This window comes from Xiphias gladius, chromosome 24 (genome assembly GCF_016859285.1).
Source record: "Xiphias gladius isolate SHS-SW01 ecotype Sanya breed wild chromosome 24, ASM1685928v1, whole genome shotgun sequence".
Taxonomy (NCBI): domain Eukaryota; kingdom Metazoa; phylum Chordata; class Actinopteri; order Istiophoriformes; family Xiphiidae; genus Xiphias; species Xiphias gladius.
In genome coordinates, this window is record NC_053423.1 from 23,680,261 (window position 1) to 23,701,340 (window position 21,080).

General features: G+C 41.6%; 1 protein-coding gene across 5 annotated transcripts in view; it reads right to left on the minus strand.

Annotated features, from left to right (window-relative positions):
- Nucleotides 1-20,874, minus strand: part of LOC120786244 (chromodomain-helicase-DNA-binding protein 4-like) — a 29,604-nt gene extending 8,730 nt beyond the window's left edge. The window contains exons 1-18 of one of the 5 annotated variants that reach the window (XM_040121559.1): nucleotides 20,629-20,874; nucleotides 19,974-20,136; nucleotides 17,019-17,128; nucleotides 15,901-16,143; nucleotides 11,287-11,405; nucleotides 10,618-10,883; nucleotides 10,238-10,368; nucleotides 9,968-10,106; nucleotides 8,449-8,615; nucleotides 7,141-7,374; nucleotides 5,655-5,858; nucleotides 5,298-5,506; nucleotides 4,400-4,531; nucleotides 4,192-4,291; nucleotides 3,323-3,514; nucleotides 1,612-1,812; nucleotides 1,326-1,463; nucleotides 506-627 (exon numbers count right to left, since the gene is read on the minus strand). In XM_040121559.1, the coding sequence (XP_039977493.1) occupies nucleotides 506-627; nucleotides 1,326-1,463; nucleotides 1,612-1,812; nucleotides 3,323-3,514; nucleotides 4,192-4,291; nucleotides 4,400-4,531; nucleotides 5,298-5,506; nucleotides 5,655-5,858; nucleotides 7,141-7,374; nucleotides 8,449-8,615; nucleotides 9,968-10,106; nucleotides 10,238-10,368; nucleotides 10,618-10,883; nucleotides 11,287-11,405; nucleotides 15,901-16,143; nucleotides 17,019-17,128; nucleotides 19,974-20,034 (2,768 nt within the window). In that variant the 5' untranslated portion in view covers nucleotides 20,035-20,136; nucleotides 20,629-20,874. Of the gene's footprint in view, nucleotides 1-505; nucleotides 628-1,325; nucleotides 1,464-1,611; nucleotides 1,813-3,322; nucleotides 3,515-4,191; nucleotides 4,292-4,399; nucleotides 4,532-5,297; nucleotides 5,507-5,654; nucleotides 5,859-7,140; nucleotides 7,375-8,448; nucleotides 8,619-9,967; nucleotides 10,107-10,237; nucleotides 10,369-10,617; nucleotides 10,884-11,286; nucleotides 11,406-15,900; nucleotides 16,144-17,018; nucleotides 17,129-19,499; nucleotides 19,599-19,973; nucleotides 20,137-20,288; nucleotides 20,519-20,624 lie in introns of those variants that run through there. The other 4 variants (XM_040121556.1, XM_040121558.1, XM_040121557.1 and 1 more) reach the window with 4 other exon arrangements.
- Nucleotides 20,875-21,080: the final 206 nt, after the last annotated feature.

The window sequence follows — 21,080 nt, forward strand, 5'->3', positions numbered from 1 at the left end:
AACTAAAAAAAAGCACATTACTGTTTTCACCCAAGTTGCCTTAAAGAAAAAGGTCTGCCATTTGGGATAATACAGTTAAGATCCTGTATATATAATGCGACAGTGTACACTGCCACACAATCAGTTATTTCTACACTGTTAATATGTGGCTGCACACAAGTGCTTTATCTACTTTAAGACAAAGGAGTTGGTTAAATCTCAGTATCGTAAAGCTGGTGAATCTTTATAAAAGAGATTGTGAATTACAATGTTACGACTGTAATTCGCTTCCCCTCTGATGCAGAGGATCTGAAAAGCTTTAGAATAACACGGACTTAATCTATTAGCGTTTATTATGATTTAAAAACATTCAGGTAAGAGGCTTGCTGAATGCAAAACCTCACCCCTCACTAACTCCCAGGCTTGTTTCACACATCTCCACCTTATGGCAAAAAAGACGAGCCCCAGAAATCCTCACTGTCGTAAGGGTGAAGGAATATTTCATACGACAGAATCCGGAGCCTACCTGAACCTCTCGGGTGTGAGGAAGTTGAGCAGGTGGAAAAGCTCCTCCAGGTTGTTCTGCAGCGGAGTTCCAGTCAGCAGCAGTTTGTGCTGCAGAGGGTAGTTGTTCAACACCCGGAAAAACTACGGCAGAGGAAAGGAAGAACATGTTTAAAAACAGTTTCAGGTTGAGTGAGACTTCAGCTAAAGCTGTCGGCACACGCATTCGAGTCATGTTTATAACTGTTTGATTCCAGAGGTTTACAAGAAATAACTTTGTAGAAAAAACATACAGCGATGATTCAGATAGTAGAGCTTTGAAATCAAATTCTGGACAGAGCACTTGAAAAAATAATCTTGCCACCAGGTCTGTTGTGGTGAAGATAGGTGTGATTAATTCATCTTGTGGTGAACTGCTGATTCCAAGGACAAGAATGAGCCCTTGAGCCAACATGGATAACTTGGCAGATGAAGATCATATGATTTGATCCAAAAGCTCCTAAACTGCAACCAAATGGACCCCGTGGTGAGATTATTCTTTCAAACATGAGTAGCTTTGGCATGAGAAACAATCCGTCTACGGAGGAATTAGTGATTCACCAATCATGAGAACATATGCAAATTCACTGTTGCGCGTATGTACATTTTTCTGAAAAACGACAGACAGGTAATAAAAAAACCTATTATCAAAATTATAGAGGTAGTAAAACCTGTATCTTGCTTGGAAATATGGTGAAGCATATTACAACAACTCAACTGCAGTGTTTGAGCTCTTTATTCTCTCTCTTACTGACGATCAAACAAAAACAAGCCCAAACACCGATGAACCTGTGTGTCTGTACCTTGGACTGGTTGTTCTTCAGCCGGTGGGCCTCATCCACCACCAGGCAGGCCCAGTCTATGGAGCCCAGGATGGCCATGTCGATGGTGATCAGCTCGTAGGACGTCAGCAGGACATGGAACTTAATGGATGAGTCTTTCTGTTGAGGGAAATCAACACATAATGTGTCAAACTGAGAGATTTAAAAAGTGAGAGTTTTAACCCCATTCCCAACTGTTCGGATTTATGCAGGTGTTCCTCTTGTCTGATTTCCAATCCCGCCTTCATTCACCGCCTACGCCTCTCACCTTCATCCTGGAGGCCTTCTTTCCTCCTCGGATGGCGTTGTCCTCAAAGGAGAACTCGTTCTCCCTGATGACGGCCCTGCTGTCTTTGTCTCCGACGTAGGTCACTACGTACATGTCGGGTGCCCACATCTCGAACTCGCGCTCCCAGTTGATGATGGTAGAGAGCGGGGCGCTGACCAGGAATGGCCCCTTGGAGTGGCCCTGTCGGGTGGACAGAAGAAGTCGCCTCAACATGTCGTACAAAACAATGGTCACGTGTTTTAATCAGTAAACTGGATATTTTAAACTCAAGGCAACTGTCTGTCTGTAGGGTGCCTGTATGCAATGATGCCCGAATTAGCCGCCTGAATTATTGTCACAACAAACATGACAGTGCCTCTGTTCTTTGTTAGTTCTGTGATCTGTCATTTTGCAGCTGACTCAGACCCTCGAAGCACCAAAATAATGATCCCAGAAGACACTGTTCAAAATACAGCTGTCATTTCAGAAATATGGAAACCAGCTCTGTGCTCGTTTGTTGTGTTTTCTAACTGATGTGGACTGGAAGCATGAGAGCAGAACTTTACAGTATTATCAGCATTTGCACATTTGCGATCCAAAACGAGATGTAAGCCTTCTGGCCAAAATGACACCTACTTCTGAGAAGACTGAGGGTTTAGGGAATAAACAAACAAACAAACAAACAATACAAAACTTAGTATCAAGAACCACTTGACATTATTGCTAATTTATGTAATAAAAAGGATTCTTAATCAAAATAAACTATTAGTTGTAGCCCCATTAAAAATCATAACCTAACTGATTATTTTCATAATCAATTAAAGTAATCTGGATTACCATCCCAATTGATTGATTAATCCTTTGGTCTATAAAATGTCAAAATGGGGAAAAAAAACCCCAATAAAGTTGATGTATAAAAATCAATTATTTTGTCCTTCCAGAAATGTACTATCATAGAAGACCAAATAAACTAGCAAACATTCAAATTTGAGAGCTAAATTCTAGAGTCTAATCGACTAATTGATCAACTCACTCATTGTTTTAGTTCTAATTTTTTTTTTTAAAATCCTGATAGTTTTTCATGAATAAGAGTCATTTTAGTGCAACATCTGCCCCATTTCTGACCATCACTACATTTAAAAAAAATGTATATAAAACAAAATGTATGGAAGTGAGAAACTGGGCAATTCGGTGTGAAAAACAAACACACTTGGTTTAAAAAGTTTAAAAATCATCAAATTAAGTTCAAAACCGGTACAAGATCCCCTGCTGCTCTGACAGGAAGTGCATTCTGGCCTCCCTCCCTTAGGTGGCAGTAGCCACACACATGATCAGTGCCTGTGAACGTTTACTGTTGGAGATCCAACTTAATGTCGTCAGATTTCACCTGAGTTATACAAAATGGCTGGATGGTCCCCAGCCAATAGGACGACAGCTACTTATAGATGGCTTAACTTTCAGACAGACAATCAGTTTTAAGCTAAATATTTAAAAAAAAAAAAAAAAAAAAACTGAATTAAGATCATGGAGAAGAAAACCTTAAAATCAAAACTTACTTCAACTTCATGTGCTGAGCTCATATAGCAGCTAATGTTTCCAACAAAACGCTTGAAGAGAATAGCGTAACCAAACCATTTAACCACAAAACCAGTGTGTACAGTTTCAGTGTGTGTTTACGACAAACAGAACCCAGTATCTCACAGGCACCCACCTCTTTATAGAGCGAGTAGAGGAAGACGGCGGTCTGGACCGTCTTTCCCAAACCCATCTCGTCGGCCAGGATGGTGTCTGTGCCCTGAGCCCAGGAGAACCGCAGCCAGTTCAGGCCCTCCAGCTGGTAGGGGTGTAGCGTCCCGCCCGTGCTGTCCAGGTACTCTGGCTGACGCTCAAACTTTATAGTCGGCTGGGAACAGAAACCACAACAGGTTTAAAAACAAAGGACTGTCACGGATTTAAATGAAGACAGACCCTCAAGATCCTGGACGAAAATGGATATAACTCGTTGCAAATCTTCACACCCACCAATTTAGTCTTTTATTCATTCAGGTTTTAATACATTGGCAATGAACATCAGCAAGGAATTCAAAGGCCAAAATAAGCAAGAGGCAACAATAAGAGGCAAAATACTGCCATTAAAAAAAATGTTTCGTCGAGTCATGTGGTCGATTCTTCATATACTGATCATTCTCCCCTGACCACATCTGCAGAGTATCAGCAGTAAAAATTGATTTCACTAAACTCAGTGGATTCAGTATGTAAACGAATCAATCTCTATTTTCTGGCGCTGAGCAGGTGTTGTGGGAAAGCTTGCATTTAAAAACTGAAAAACACTGCAGGTATGTCTTTAGGTTGGGTTTAATGAAAGATTTCAAGTGTCTAGTCTACTCTAACACTGATTCAGAGGATGTCCCACCTTGAAAAATCCAGTTCTGGGCTGAATGCTGAATTGTCAAAATCCTTGTTAAATGGTTGTGAGTTTACACGGTGTCACAAAATAACAGCTGATGGTGACTCCAGAGTAAAAAAAAAAATCACATTCGTATTTCATACCAAAATGAACCATCCATAGTGTTGACTTACATCTATGACAGGGTTCTCAGGAGGCCTGTCCGGCCGCTTTACCCTGCCTTTCACCTTGATCTTCTTCCCAGGTCTCCCCTCCTCTCCCATCATCAGCTCTCTGCAACAAACGCACGCAGTTAGGAAACCAGTACGTGCTGTTCGAGGTTGCATGTAGATTAGTGTCTGCATAACCCCGAAGTCTGACAGCGTGCTGACTGTGCCTTACCTGTGGTTCCAATACTGCAGCTTGTAGGTGTCAAACTCGGGGACATCCATGTCCTCCGCCTCCCAGGTCGCCTGGTCGTACGGCAGCTCCCTCCACTTGATCAGGTAATGAACATTATTCTTCCTGTCCACACTGAAAAACACAGCAGAGAGAAGAAAAACTTCACTATAGTTTTAGTTACTTTCATGTTTTGCAGGTGATGCACTCCAGAAAAGTAAGCATGACATAAGCGTTTTAAATGTTAAGACTTCCAAGCGGACATTTGTAGTATTGTAAGGAGTTCTGGATAAATGCCTGCACTAAATTTCATGTGAGTGTGTTCAATACATGCAACATTCCTGTAAAGTAGTAAATCATAATGCAAGCACTTCATGTCAGATGCCACAAGTGATATGCAACATATCGCATAATCACGGCCGGGATTCCTGGGAAAGACGAACCATTCAAAAAAATGGCCACTGGTAAAGAGCCCTTGTAAATTCTGGCCGGGACGCTTAAAAAAAATATAAGATTAAATAAACAGTAGCATTCAAGAAGGGACATACAAATGAGATGGAGTGGTGCACCTTCTCAAGGGAACATCCTACAAGCAGGAAGAGTTATGATATGAAAATAAGTTATTGAGACAAAATTTTATGAAAAGGTTTTTAACAACTCCTTTAAAGATAAGATATTTTATTCTGATGAAGATCCCAAAGTAGTTTTATTCTGAGTGGGCTGTTACTTTATTTTTAGTAAAATAAAAGGCTTTATATAAATGGAAGCAATGTAGGTTTTTTTTTTTTTTAAACAAAGTAATGCTATTAAGAAATGTATCTTCCAACAAACAAAGTTGCAGCATCAAAGCTTGTCTGTGAAGAGCTATGCCTTGTATTTCTAAGTCTACGTGTTTGCTTACCTGTGGTTGAGGATGCGGTGGATCATCAGCCACTCCATCTTGATTCCAAAGCGGAGGTATTTCTCCTCCAGCTGTGCGTACATGGGGTCCTTGTTCTTCCTCTTAACGCTCTTGTCCTCCTCTCCATCGCCAAAGTCGATGGGCGGCGGCTCATCCATGTCGTTCTTCCTCTGGTAGTTCCTGAACATCACCTGGCAATGGAGCTCCAGCTGGTGGGGGAAGGAGGAGTGAGAAAGTCAGCGAGAAAATCTAAAATCCTTCATATAAAAACAGGATCATATTCAGTTTATAACGTGTGTGTGAGAGATTGATTGATTGATTGATTGATTGATTGATTTACGTGTATTCGACACACACCTGGAGCTCTGTGACCCAGGAGCAGTGCCAGTACGACATGTTGGACCATTTGGCGAAGAACTCCCTCTCCGGCCGCCCTGCCAGCGGGGCGGGGTCAGGGGCATCAGCAGGAAGGTCCGGAGGTCGAGGGACTGGTGTGGGAGGAGGGGGGTCACCCCACCGCCAGGTCAGGATCTTCTGGACCTTCCCTTTCATGGGTGGACACTGGAAGGGGAGAGGCAAGTTATTCGTTGTTTATCTTTTTCTTCTTACCCCATATTTTCTAAAAACCTACTAAAGGCTTCTAAAATAAACAGTTTAGTTTATTTAATCAAAGACAACGAGGAAGAAGTGTTATGGTAATGTCTGTGAGACATCAGAGAAGTCCCACATCATGGAAAGTGCAATAACTTCTCTTTGACTTTCCAGAGATGAGTCAGAGCATTTCATTGTGGAGCTGAAATGGTTAATCAATCAATGGAAAATCTTTTTTGACAATCCACTGTTCTTCCTGTTTTAAGCAAAAATGCTAAACATCATCTGGTTCCATCCAATGAAATGTGAGGATTTGCTGCTTTGTTCTGTTTAATAACATTGCAAGTTGAATATCTTTGAGTTTTGTACTATTAGTTGGACAAAACAAGACAACTGAAGACGTCACTTGGAAATTGTGATGGACTTTTTCACTTTTTAAAAATTTGACAAAACCATTACTTGAAGAAATACTCTCTGATTATAACCAGGATTGCAAGTAACAGTTATTTTCACTGTCAATTAATCTTCCAATCATTTTATCAATTAATGGTTTTATCTATAAAAATGGGAAGAAAAAAAAAATAGTGAAAATGCCCATCATAATTTCCCAGAGCCCAACGTGCTGCCCTCAGACATCTTTGTCTAAACAACAGTCCAAAACCCAAAGACATCCAAGTTACAATTTTTATATAAAACACACAGAAGAAGAAGAAGGACAAAAAAGGCAAATCTTCACATCTGAAAACTGGCACCAAGGAAAGCTTAACATTTTTGCTTGACAAAAACTGAAATGATTAACTGAATCAATAGAATGAAAAATTCTCAAAATCCTAGGATTATTCTAGGATTTCTCTCGCTGTGAAGTAGAAAACATGGCAACACGTGATCAGTGATTCATCAAAGACATTCAGCTGCCGCCAGAGATCTGGTAAAAGATGCAGTAGAGGCAACTGAATGTGGCTGAATCTCTTAATGTGCCTCTGCTTTGGTCTCGAGTCGGTTGTAGAAGGAAACCACGGCTGTTTTTTAAACCACTAATCAAGCCACGCTGACCTAAACTCACACACAAATACCTACTGGGTCAATAAAAACCCTTTCCGATCAAGAAACAGGGAGCAAAAAAGAGCAGAAATAGCCACCGGATTGATGTATAAACATTGTCAGGTTTAGCAGATTTTCTCAGCTCTCGTGACTGTGACAGGTCAAACCTCTGATCAAGCACCTCATTTGAGTCTGACTGTGGGCGACTCACCGTGCAGCGGGGGCAGATCCACTCTCCGTTGGGGATCTCCGGGAGCGGCGGGTTGAGGCAGTGGATATGGTACGACGAGGGGCACGAGTCGCAACAGAGGAGCTCTCCTCCGTCTTTACAGACCCTGCAGAACTCCATGTGGTGGTCATCCTCCTCCATTTCTCCTGTCTCACCGTTGTCCTCCTCGCCCTCTGAGCCCTCCTCCCTGGCCTCCCACTGGATGCCCTCCTTCTCCTGGGATTCAGGGAGTCAGAAATGAAAATTAGAATGTTTTATATTTCACACTTTTAAATCTTAACGGTCCTGTTCTGTTTAATTTTAAAAAAAAACTTGATTTGCAGGTTTCGATCTGTGATTAACGAGATAAAAACCAAATAAGTAGTGTTAGAACTTCTTGTAAGATGTTCCTTTTGAGACTCCTGGACAAACTGTCTGCTGAACTGCTCGCAGTATCGGCAATTTCTGCACGGGGGGTTTTTTCTGGTCTTGTACTTCCTTTAAAGCACTGGTCCACTGAAAATTAACTTCTGAGTATCAGACACCTAGAGCTGGTTTATGGGCGACCCGAAGCCCCAAAAGCAAAGTTTGCAGCTCACTCCTTTAAAGAGGACCACAGCTGGATTCAAGCAGTTACGGTTACAAGTGATTCACACGGTGACCTGTGGAAGTTTTATGGGGAAAGAAAAAAAAAAAAAAAGCATCAAATTGTCCCCTGAAGCTTCTTAAACCACTCCTGTAGACTTCTCTGCTGTTAATCAGTATGCTCACCGCGTTCAAATCAACACAAGACAACACAGAGAACATAAGTGGTACTACAATAATCAGTACAATCATAATGACTGAACAGCAACAGCTGCTTAACTTACGTCTTTGCAGAGGATATAAATAAAGTCAATGATACTTTAGAACCAAGTACACTACCTTCTTGAGTTACTTTTTTGACGGAGTGAATACCAGTCATTTTGCTCAGTATAAGATGGTGTGTTGAGCTGAGTGTGTTGTAGCTGGGTAGTTGGAGAAACTCTGAGTGTTCTGAACCTGCTGAACATACATGTACGCATGAATAGCAGAAAGTGGCTTATACTACAGATGATGTTGGAGAAGTCTCAATGGACCTCGTGATGCTTTTACTTTGCTGTGACTTTGGTTTCATTAATTGAAACCATCGTGGCTCTTGTGAGTCCGAGCTGTCAGCAGCCTATGGCAGTTTCTTGATCGTAAAAAGACTTTAATTGGAGTATCCCTTTAAGTGGTTAGGAATAAGTCAGCAATGTGGTTAAAACCTAAGAGTTAAAACATGTTGCTTACACAGTGTGGGCAGCTCCAGGTGCCCTCAGGTGCTTTCTCCATGTCTGGGTCCAGGCAGACCATGTGGTATGCTCTGGGACAGGTGTCACACAGGATGATCTCTCCACCCTGCTGGCAAACCTCGCAGTAGTCCTGGTGGTCCGTCTCATAGCCGTCACCATCCTCTGCTTCTGATGAGAAAAGAAAAACACTTTAATACAAACGCCTCCTAACAACTGACATTTAACGGAGAAACAGGATGTGATGTGCGCTGTAAGCAAGGCTCTGCATTTATATCATTTCGCTGTGTGTTTGTTATTGTCAGAGGAAAACCCACTCAATGAGTCATTTTTTCCCCCTCAAGAACACATTTCCTCAACAACCAACAGACTGAAACTGAAAGGTTTAACTGCAAAATCAGAAATGTCCATTTTCAGAAGTTAAAACTGATCCTTAATGCTCGTTCCTCAACATTTGCTAGAACTTCACAGCTCGGCTGTGGCTCGGGAGGTAGATCGGGTCGTCCACGAAGCGCAAGTTCGCAGGTTCGATCCCTGGCTCCTCCAGTCCGCAAGCCGAAGTGGCTTTGGGCAAGATACTGAACCCAAAATTGCCGTCCTGGAATCACTGGGGTGTGTCGATGTATAGAATGCACTGTGCTGCGTGTGAGAAGTAGTGTAAAGGGATTCGAGTGGTCGATAAGACTAGAAAAAGAGCTACATAAGTGCAGTCCATTTACCATCTACACGCAAGGCTTTATTTCGCCTTGCGTGTAGATAAATAAAATAAAGCACCGACGAGTTTTACATTTTGTCAGAGTGCAATTTGCGTGTGCAATTTCTTACTGATGCGTTTGATCCATTTTGAACATTCTGGAAGATTACAGGGGCAACAAACCCTAACTTTTCACCTAATCTCCTCACAGACTAAACAAAAACTCCAGAACTACAGTTTAAAGGATTTCCACACTGAATCCGTCACGTCTCGCTAAGGACCTCCTTCAGTTGCCAATCTGAATTCATCCGTTATGTGGTCTGAGTGGAGCTTTGGTCTTGTGACAGCAGCTACAGAGGATGCGTTGGCAGGCAACTACCCAGACCGAGATGTCATCCTTCTAAATATACCAAACTCCGCTGACTCAGTCACAGTGACGAATGTGTGTGTTTGCGTGTGCATACACCTCCTCGTGTTTTTGTGCATTCCTTGTAATGCTGTGCCCCGCCCGCAGCCGTTACCATTCACCACCACTGTGCACTTAACCTGCAATTTTCAATCTGTAGGCTCTACCTGCAGCCGCTCACGGCTCCACAGTTGGAGCTCTGACTGAGTCACCAGGTAAAGCGTGAAACAACCATTGTAAGGGTTTCAGCTCCAACAGATTACACAAAACTGAAAGTATATCCAATTTAAGGCAATTAGTAATAAAAGGAGGAAGGAAAAAAAGCAGGGAAACACAGAGTGACTAAGGAGTACGCTAAATCTTTAGTTCAGAAGCTACATTTTGAGCCCGGTGTCACACAGCCAGAACACGCAGACGTACCTTTCTTCTTCTTGGGTTTGCTCTTGGATGGCTTCTTTTTGCTGCGGCTGCTGCGACTGTTCGATCCCTCCGAGACAGAGACGCTGTTCATGCTGCCGTCCTCAAAATCGCTGTCCACGTCGGGCTCATCCTCCTCGCTCTGAGCACATACGACAAAAAACACACACAGAATTTCCAGCTATGTTCAAAACACCTTCCTGTACATGTACTGTATGTAGGCACAAATGTGGATGCAACGAACAAGAGACAGAGAGGGGAAACGGTTCGTACTGATGATCGTTTCCTCTTGCTGTTGAAGCCTCCAAGTTTGATTTTGAGAGGAGCCACTTTCTTGGTCTTGGCATTATTCTTTTTCTCTTGTGGTTTCGGTGCAGGTTTTGACTTCTTGCGTGCGTTGGGACCTACAGAGCAAAATGCACTGGTCACTCACACATTCATTCTAAAGAAAATAAGAACAGAGAGCAGCCTGATATCCAGGCAGGGAAAACTATTTGGCCTGTTGTTAGTTATGTGGGAAAGGTGTATTCCCTGCTAAACATTGTTCTTCATGATTTCCTTTATTTAGTTTTAAAAATCAAGCGATATCTGGTGATAACCAAACCCTACTTTGACCGCTCAGGTTCTGTTCTGACTCCTAACGCCTACTGTACCTTTGCCTTCCTTGGTCTTGGCTTTGCGTAGCGGTGGTGCAGGGGGCTGCTGAGGCTCCGCTGGGGCTGGAGGCGCAGCGGCACCCGGGGCGACCTCTGCCACCATGGTGTCAACAGCGGCAGGTACGTTGGCGGTGGCCAGCGCGGCATTGGCAGCAGCTGCTCCCCTCAGTGGGTTGTTGGTGCTGAACTCGCGCCACTTGGCGCCCAGAACCATCATCATCTTGGACACGGCGATCTTGGGGTTCTTGGCTGCGATGAGGGGCCTGGAGACAAACGAATTAGAAAATTAAAAATGGAGCAGACTTAAGCTTTTTAAACATTAAGAGCATCAAACAGAAATGGCTCCAGTGAATATTTGACACATTCAGAGCGCCTGCAAGGTGTCTTTAAAGATTGTTTATTGCCACCTCATAAAATTTCTGCTACATTTTACTTTTGCTATTAGAGTAGGGAAAAAAAAAAGAAGCAGTAACTGAAAACCGGCAACAACCTGTGATTTTCTCCCGGGAAAATGAGGCTATTGAGCAATAAAAAGAAAAAAAAAAAGACTAAATTTAATTAAACTTCTTAATCGCCCTGGTACATTAGCCTGTGTTTCTGTTAAATACTTTGGATTCTTCCGGGACATTATCAGCTTTGTGTGTGTGTGCAAATGCGTGCATCTACCTGACAAACTGGCTAAAGGCCTTGTAGTTGGTCAGAGAGCGGTAGTCTTCCTCACTGAAGATGTGGTCGATGTCCTCCATGCCCCAGTCATCGAGCAGCTGGGATGAAGACTTTGGCTCCTACAGGAAACAAAACAATACCCTTTACTGATATCATGCACAACTGATGTAATGTACAATTGAAGTTTAGTATAAAAACATTACTAAAATGGGAAGTAGCCCATTAAAAAAACAAACAAACAAAAAAAACGCTAAAGGATAGTAGTAATTTTACATTGTAAGTTTCTCTGTGTTTTTACAAATCACATCAGCAGGTAAATAATCATCATATGCAGCTGAACGATTGTGAAAACTGGAAAATTTTCCAGTCTAGAGCCTAGCCTCCTTCCTGTGTCTGCTCAGCTGACACCGAGCTGCTCTTCATCTTAAAAAAGGGGCAGTCTAAAAGGTTTATGGGCCAGTCATTCTAAAATAAAACTAAAAACACATACATAACATACACAAATTTAGACCCTTGGGTCAAAGGCAAGCCGTCCAGTCTTTTCTGAAACTTTCTGAAATTGCTGAAAAAAAAGATTCACATGGGTAAAAACTTTCACATAACATTACACAGTCCTTCGTGCCAAATACAGAATATAGACAGTGGCAAGAAAAAGTGTGTGAACCCTTTGAAATTACCTGGTTTTCTGTATTAAATTGGTCAGAAAATGTGATCTGATCGTCATCTAAGTCTCAAGTACAGACGGACACAATGCACGGAACCTAATAACACAAACAACTAGAATCTTTTGTGACTTTATTGAACGCACTGATTAAACATTTGCAGTCCTGGTGGAACAAGTAAGTGAATCCTTGGATTTAATGACTAGTTTAACCTCCTTTGGGAGCAATAACCTCAAACAAGCACGTCCAGTAGCTTCGGCGTCGTTTTTACCTCACTGATCATTCTGCGTTGTGCCTCTGGAGTCATCTTAGCTGGGCGCCCACTTCTAGGGAGAGTAGCCACAGAACTAAATTGTCTCCACTTATAGACAATTTGTCTGACTGTGGACTGATGAATATCTAAACTCTTTGAGATGACTTTGTAACCCTTTCCAGCTTTATGCAGATCAACGATTCTTGATCGTAAGTCTTCTGGGATATCTTTTTTGCGAGGCATGGTTCACTTCAGCAGTTCCTTTTTTGTGAACTGCAAACTCTAAACATTTGAGTGGTCTTTTTTTGTTTTTTTTTCAGAGTCAAAGTAGCTCTAAACCACACCCCAAATCTGGTTTCACTGACTGGACTCCGAGTTTACCAACTCCTGACTCAAATTAGCTTCTGTTGATGTCATTAGCCGAGGGGTTCACATACTTTTTCCAAACCACACTGCGAATGTTTGAATGATGTATTCAATATGGACAAGAACAATGCTCATTAATGTAACTCAGACGAAGATCTGACCATATTTTAAGACAGATGTTTACATAAATGCAGATAATTCCAAAGGGTTCACTTACTTTTCCTTGTACCTGACAACACTGCATGGCCTGTTTCCTCAAGACCACTTTAACTCTGTAAGTGAGGAGCAATCAATACTAATCTGATCAACTGATTAGATGACCAGAGTGTGGTGGACAAGCTGGTTTAGCAGACGAGTCCTAACATGTGCAAAGCTGTGCTGCCATAATTCAATATGGGCCAAAGAGACAGCATGACTGGTGCGAAGTTTATTTCTGAACATTATTCTTCACAACGAACGAATTTTATGTAACAAGCTCCTGCTGGATGATTAGAGCTTCGACTAATCACGCACAAACCAAGTGACCAAAGTGTGGGACCGGCCGTGACTTTCAGTGTGAATCTGTGGCATAATAATACTAAACTACACGGTTTCATGTAGAGGCTTTAAAAAGCACTGTTGTGTCCTAGTGCATCACAAAAGCCAAAATCTCCACCTCTTAGCAACAGACTTCTTTTCTCAAGCGTCCATGGCAGTATTTTACCCTTAAATATACAAGATTATTAGGCCACAGATATTTACGTTATCTGCAGCATAATAGTCTTTCCACAACAATTGAATTTCATTTGAAATAACTAGAGATTTTTTTGCATTTTTTTAAATGAAAAAAAAAGAAAATTATTAACTAGTTATTGTCATACGTTGTTCTCTAACCTTTGTTCCTGCTGTCCAACTTCCACCCTCTCTTTTCTGATTGTCAGTTAATTAAATCAAAGCAAATAAAGGCTCAAACTTAGGCTGCAATAACAGTTATTTCATTGTAGAGTCATCTGCCAATTACTTTCGACAGATCTTTAAAAAACAAAAACAAAAAAACCCAACAAAGTCAGAAAATCCCAACTTTTCAGAATCATAATTCACCAGAGCTCAAAGTATTGCCCTCAGACGTCTTGCTTTATGTGACCCACGGTCCAAAACCCAAACATATTCAGTTTAATATCACATAAGACAAAGAAAAGCAGAGGATCGTCACAACGGAGAAGCTGGAACAACTAAATGTTTGTAACTTTTGCTTGAAAAATAACTTACAGAAATGTTGCTGATAAATTTTCAGTCAAAACAGCAAATTGTTTCACCTCTGCATTTCTCTCAACTGGTTTCCTGTAAATACACTGGCCAACAAAACCAATTTCATTTAAATGTGGACCTTTTCCCTAAATTTTAAAAAAGGCCCTGAGCAGGTGAGCACAGAGGTTGATTTCAGCCGCTGCCAGTTTGATGTAGGCCCTTGGTTTCCTGCACTGTTGAGGCCCTGCACAGCACCAACCTGAACCTTCCTCCTCCAGCCTTTCACCAAAGCTGCTTCCCATTTCTTCCTTTTACAGAATGGGCTGCAGGCTGGACTGAGGGGTTGGCTCGGCCAATGAATCAAAATGTGTTTATCTAACCAAAAAGAAAAAGGGTCAAGAGCGCAGTGCACTGCGGCACTAGGCAGGGTTGCCCCGGTAACAGCATATACGCCTTACACACCCGCCCCAGACACACACTTACACACCCCACCCCTTGCATAAGTGTCATTAACTACAAGGCCCCCTATTGGCCGCCGGGCTCCGAGTCCACCAGACACGGCTCTTTGTTTAACCATCTCTCATATCACATCTCTGTTTGTCAAACCATGACCGACTCCATTACAAGTACACAGTCAATAGATGCTCATCGTGGACCAAAGAAAGGGCTGTTATAAAAGTTATTTTCCAACCGGAGCACCTTTAGAAATTGGACCACACTGCGGATGATTAACATTTTAACCAAAAAAAAGGTCAAATTAAAACAACCTCTAGCTGCATCAGTGGCACACCAACAACTGAAAGCTCAATTTGATGTTATTTCATTATATCTGTGAATATATAATGAAATATACGTATTTCATTATACATCTGTGCGGTCTGGCAGTCAAACAGCACTTTAAAAGAAATTTACCAGTGGTTTTGCATGTTTCAGCCCATTTACTTCGATTGACATACACTTCAGCCAAATTATTTTGAAAATGATGCTGTTTTAGACATCTGAATGTACTTTTTTTTTTTTTTTAAAAACCTTTCTAGGCGGCATAGTAGTGTCCATTTAAAACTTTTCATTATGAAAATTAGCAGAACCTGAAAACCCGCACTAGTGGTATAATTCAACACAGTGAACATTACGTCAAGATTATTATTTTGAATTTTTAATGGAGGTAATGTAGGGCAGTTCTTTCAATTCAACCTGTGCCAGAACTGCAATACAGCCCTTTGATGGTTTAACATTAATGTATGTTGATGCTCACTGGGATGGATTACACAGCTCAGTGGCTAATTGGAACGATAGGAAAAACCACCAAAATTCAAGGCACCCATTCAGCAAAGATGTAAGCATACTTGATTGTAATCAAGGGTCTAAAACATGCACATTGGCTATGGTCCTTTAAGAGTGATGTCCAACATCACACAGAACCAAACCTGTGCAGTAATCCAAAATTAAACAAGCCAACCACTCCATATTTATTCATAAAATTATCTATCTATAAACTCCTTGACATCTCTGCATATTGTCAACTATGAAATTCACCAACTATTCTTTTACAGTGCACCAAAAAACGAGTTTTAATTTCATTTTATTTCTCCTAACTTGATGATTTATACCTCATTTTGGAATAAAACAACTTCTTGTACACTTTTTAACACATCTCTAATTTACATTTGCTAGTCATCGTCAACCATCTGACACGATCCCATTAGACTGACTGAATATTTATCGTGGAATATTCCTCAAGCTATTTAGGGGACGCACTCGGCTTGAACTGATTTTAATGCGATGTTCTAACAGCTTTCCATACAAATGTGTAAAAACGTACGCAGTAGTATTACCATGACTATCATTACAGCTCTCGAGTTTTCTGCGGCTCGGTGAAGAGTTTGTCTGTCTATTTATGGTGTAAATGCTTTGTTTGGAGGCTTTCCAACTCAGGCAAGAGATAAATACTTCCTGCCGGATTGCTTAACAGGAAAATGGCCAATGTTTTCAGAAATTGATTATCAGCGTGGACGTATGTGTTGAGGAACTCCACTAAAACATAACACTATTGTCCCCAAAACACCCTGACACACTTATATTCATCGTCTGCTTGGCTTTTCTTACCGAGCTGTCGTCGTCGTCGTCATCCTCATCTTCCTCGGGCTCTGGGTCTTTCTTCTTGGCGGCGCTCCGGTCGGCCCCGGCACTGCTCCTCTTCTTCTCCTTGCCACTGCTGGCTCTCTTCTTCTTCTTGCGTCCTGGAGTGTAGTCGCTGCCCTCACTGTCTGAGCGCTGGGCTGGGCCGCCATCTTCCGCCTCTTCCACCCCGCCGATGTCCATGGGCTCTGGGGAGCTGATGGGTAGCTCCTGGAACAAGAGTAGAGTGAAGACGGTAGTCAGCAAACTGAGACTAAAATGGTCGAAAAACAGTAAGAAAGGCACAGTGAAAGTGATCTCCCACTGGACTTCAACTACACTCTTGGCATCACAACGTTAATTACCACAAGATAAAGTGTATTCCTTAATGGAAACAGGTTAGAATTTATTTATTGCAAGGAAATCAATGGCTGACAATTGGAAATTTAAAACAAAAACCCCCATAAATTTTCAACATGTGTTTTTTCTTGATTTACTTTCAGTATTGACAAGTGTTGTTAGATTTTCTAAAATCATAGAGGAAAAACGTTCTAACTGTACTTCTTAGACCCCTTAGTACCCACTGACATTTCTGATGGTATCAAAGACATAATACAGAAAAAGTAACTGAAGTAGGAAAACCATCTCTATAATTTGAGAAAAGTTCGAGGGAAAAAAAAAAAAGATTCCAAGAAACCAGTAAATTAGACGGGTCTGAAGTGCCAGATTGCAAAAAACACGTCAAGTGCACAGTAATGAAATATATGTCTTGCTTATTAAATTTTCTCATGTGATAGCAGGAAGAGAGCCACGGCAACCTTTTCACTGTTCAAAGCATCAAGTATTTTACTACTTCCCAGCAAATTTGACTTTGTTGGCTGTTTTGCCTACATGAGAAGGTTATCGGAGCTTGCACACAGTCATTCTTTTTATTGTGTGTGAAGCTAATCGTGTCTGGGTTTTAATCGTTTGTTCCTGGTCTCCATTTAACTGAGCACCTGAACTGCACATGTCATATTCTTTAGATATTGTTCTTACTTTCAGGGTGTAGCTTTAGTAAGTGACCACACAAATACACACACACACACACACACACACACACATACCTCTCTGCGCGACCGCCTTTTGCTGCCCTTACTCTCTCTGCTCTTCTTGGCCTTTTTCTTCTTCTTCACCTTCGGAGTCTCGTTCTCTGAGATCTCCTCCTCATCGTCATCTACAAATCAGGCCAAAGGAGACATTTCATGGTTAAGAAACACAGAGGAGTGATTCCGTGACAGTGTATTTAGGCCGTGCAATAAAATTACTGAACAGAGAGCCGTGAAGATGGCACGCATATCAGCAGACACTTCCATATCTTGGACAAATTTTTGCTGTGGTTCAGTTTTTTTTGTTTGTTTTTTTTTTAAACTCGATTTGCCAATTTGGCAGGTAAACAAAATTTGATAATTTTGATAATTTTTAAAAATTTGATTCTGTTTTGCTTCCTAAGATTTTTGGTAAAGTATTTTTTGCAAAACGTACAGAGTAACCTAATATTATACCATTACGGCTCAATCAGGAGGATTTTCCCTTTAAGACTGCGCTCACAGACGATCATCACTTCTTGCAGCGTCTATGAATATGCAAAGTATTGATTTGTCATCCTGATTCCCTATCAGGATGACACATTCCCACTTTTGCAGTGAACAACTAACTGGTACTTTTTTGTTTTTTTAACTCACCCAGGAAACATAGTTTCTACTTGAACAGGACAAACATTCACCTGATGTCAAAAGACTTAAAATACCCCGATTAGATGGCTGGAATAATTCAAATAAATTTTTGCTGCAGTGGTTAAAACAAATGTACAACTAATTATGATCTACCACGTTCCCGCAGGCCCTGTAACAGAGGACTTTAGTCCAGTATCTGGCACGACCTAAGTGGCTCCAAGTGACGTGGTATGGCACTCAGAGCCTATTAATTTAATTGACTATGGTAAAAAGTAAATGGCAAGCTGCCATCAAGATGGACCTGGTAAGCTTTAATGTGATGTGCTTTTTAGGTCATATAAAGGAGACCAAGCTTTGTGTACGTGGGCGCGTGCACAACTGTAAATGAAACTAACAAAAAATCTGAATCTAATTTAAACCACGGTAAAATAAATCCCGAGCTCACGCTGAGCTTCCTTGTAGACACTGTGGTAGCATTTTCCACTTGATGTATGTTTTGACAATTGTTTGTTAAAAATGTTCCAAAAGCATCTTAGTCCACACACTCACAGTTGGAGTAGTCATCATCTAGCTTTCAAATGTGCTTGGTGCCCAGAGCTGTGGGTTGAAGACTTTGACTCAAGTCAGACCCACAGTGAATCACCGTATCACATAAACAGGTACTTGTGACATGACTCGGATGTGACGTACTCGAGACGCGAGTGTTTGAAGAGCTGACATGACACTCGATTGCAAAAGGTCGATTTTAATATCTGTCGCTTTGGGCTATGAGCCATTGTGATGGGCGTTTCTCTGTGTTTTCAGGATGTTTACAAACCAAACAATAAATCAGTTAGTCGAGAAAATAATCAGGAGATTAATCCATACTGACAGTCTAAATAGTTGTGCCTCTACAGTACAGTAGCGTGTTTAATAATAACCTAATGATATAATATACAACAGTATATATGTAACACTCACAGGGGACATTTTTCAGCATTGTGTACTAGGGCTGCGATTAATGAATCAACCTATTAGTCCACTGACAAAATAATCTGCAAACATTTTGATAATTAAATAATTGTTTAAATAACTTATTTAGATAAAAGAATCAAATATTTGCTGTTTCCAAGTTCTCAAATATGATGATTTGATGCGCTCCATTGCCACAAATGATAGTAAATTGAATCTCTTTTGATTTTGGTCGGACAAGACAAGTGTCACCTTGGTCTTGGGGAAATGATAATGGGTATTTTATTTTTAACTACTTTCTGGCATTTTGTAAAGGAAGCGATATATCAAAAAAAAAAAAAAAAAAAAAACAATTGGTAGATTAACCGACAATGAAAACATTCTTTTTTGCAGCCCTCGATAATACTTACATACTGTTACTTAAATAACCATTTCAATGCAGGACTTTAGCTTGTGATGGGACCATTTCTACAGTGTGGTATCAGTATTTTTACTTAAGTAATTCCTCCACCGCTGCAGGGTGCATATGTATTTCTAGTTGACGTGTCCAACAAAACTCTGAATTCTCATTAATTTGCCAATTAAAATGAAAAAATAAATAAATAATAACAACTTCATTTTATTGGAGGGTCATAATTTTTTATACATACTATTTAGTCAAAACAGCAGGACATGTCAGATTTATAATCGGTTAGGGTTATTTGATAAGTCAAAATGCAGTATTTGAGTCCGTTTGAGCACCTGAATCTAACTTGCAGGACTATTTGTTCTCAATGCTTCCACCGTGTGCGCCGCGCGTCCTCGCCTGAATAATACGAACTGTAAACAATGCAAACTTCGGCTACGCAAGAGTGTGAAGGCTAATGTGTATTTGAGAAGCTAAAACGGTTAGGTGAGATGTTATTTATCTTTTTACTACACCTGATTATTTTTGACTTTTCACCCCCGTACTTAATCCGAAGGCGCCGGCCATGAGGAGGGGAATGCTACAGAACGTCATCCGCCAGCTTCCAAGCTAACTGGCTGCCTCCATCTTGTCATCGACACGTAAAAAAATACCGGTAGCTGGCTAACGGTAGGCCCCGGGAACATGCCGGTTAGTCGGCGTGACTTCACGACAATGCAGCTATCGGCCAATCCGTCTGTGGTTGCGGTTTCGGGGCAAAACAGTGAGTTTTGTTAGGTGTTCAGCAGCAGCGCAGCCTCAAAAATATCGAGTTTGCTAATGTTGCCGCTAACGTTGGCTAACCAGTAGTTAGCAGCATTGACTGGCTAGTAGTTAGCGCTTTGCTAATGAAACATGATTGATATGAATGTCAAAAAACATCTGCTCATGCTAGCCTGCATCCAGGGTGAACATTAGCAATTTCAGCTAACAAATGAGCTTTGTCTTACCGTGCATTAACCGGTCCTCGGGGGCTCCGTAATCATCTCTGTCATCCTCGCTTCCAGACATAGCGGTCAGCAGAAAACTTTCTATTTAGTTAGCTAACAGTTTAGCTAACTAAATAAAGTTATTTTTTTGTAGGATAATCCAGAGTTGTGACCCAGCCAGAGTCTGCCCAGGTCGTGGTGTGTGTTGTGTAGTTAAGAGAGGGCAGCCGGCCAGGGAAATAAGAACAAAAAGAGAAAACGGAAGTGAATATTGAGCACTAAAGAACATTCAAAAACACAAGACCCGGTAAAACACCGAACAACACAAACACCCACCGCATGGGCTCCTTCTCGGACAATAAATCTAACTTTATCTGGCTATCAAGCTGGGCAGCAAACAAAGATTAGCACCCTCACTCATCTCTGCCTTCAGCTGACATGCCATCTTGCCACTATCGTTAGTTTCCGTCCCATTAGCATGCGTGCTAACCGAGCATGACCGGCGGCCAGGTTCAGATTTGAGAAAGGAAAAAACGAGCCGCTCACACACAAATATTATCTGCCCGTAAAATATCTCAGTGTGCCGGCACCGGCATCCGAGGCTATCTCACCCGGACCACCTCATCCTGACTCAAGTAGACCCACAAACAATAAAACCAAAAACTGACATACTCACAACTTGATTCCACGCAGCTTCCAAAAACAGTAACTCCGGACTCAGCTTGTGTCTCAGTCAACACTTGGAAGCTCTTTTTTTTTTGTTAAGGTAACGGTATACATACAATTTAAATATATTTCCGTGTTTTTGTGTGGCAGCGTGTGCGCACGACGCCGTCTCCTCTTTCTCTCCCTCGCACACTACACACACCCCGCGCGCGCGCGCACACACACAAAGAGATCAGGGGGCAGGCATCCCATAATATTCCCCCCTCCACTCTCTCTCACACACACACACACACACACACACACATATACACACACTCCAGTCACCCCTCCCCCACGCTGCATCGTTACCTTGCAACGTACAGACCATAATAGTCAACTCACCCCCTCCCTCTCCTACAGTCTCTTCCCCATTCCTCCATGCATGCACCCCCCCCCCACACCCCACCACACACACCTCCACCC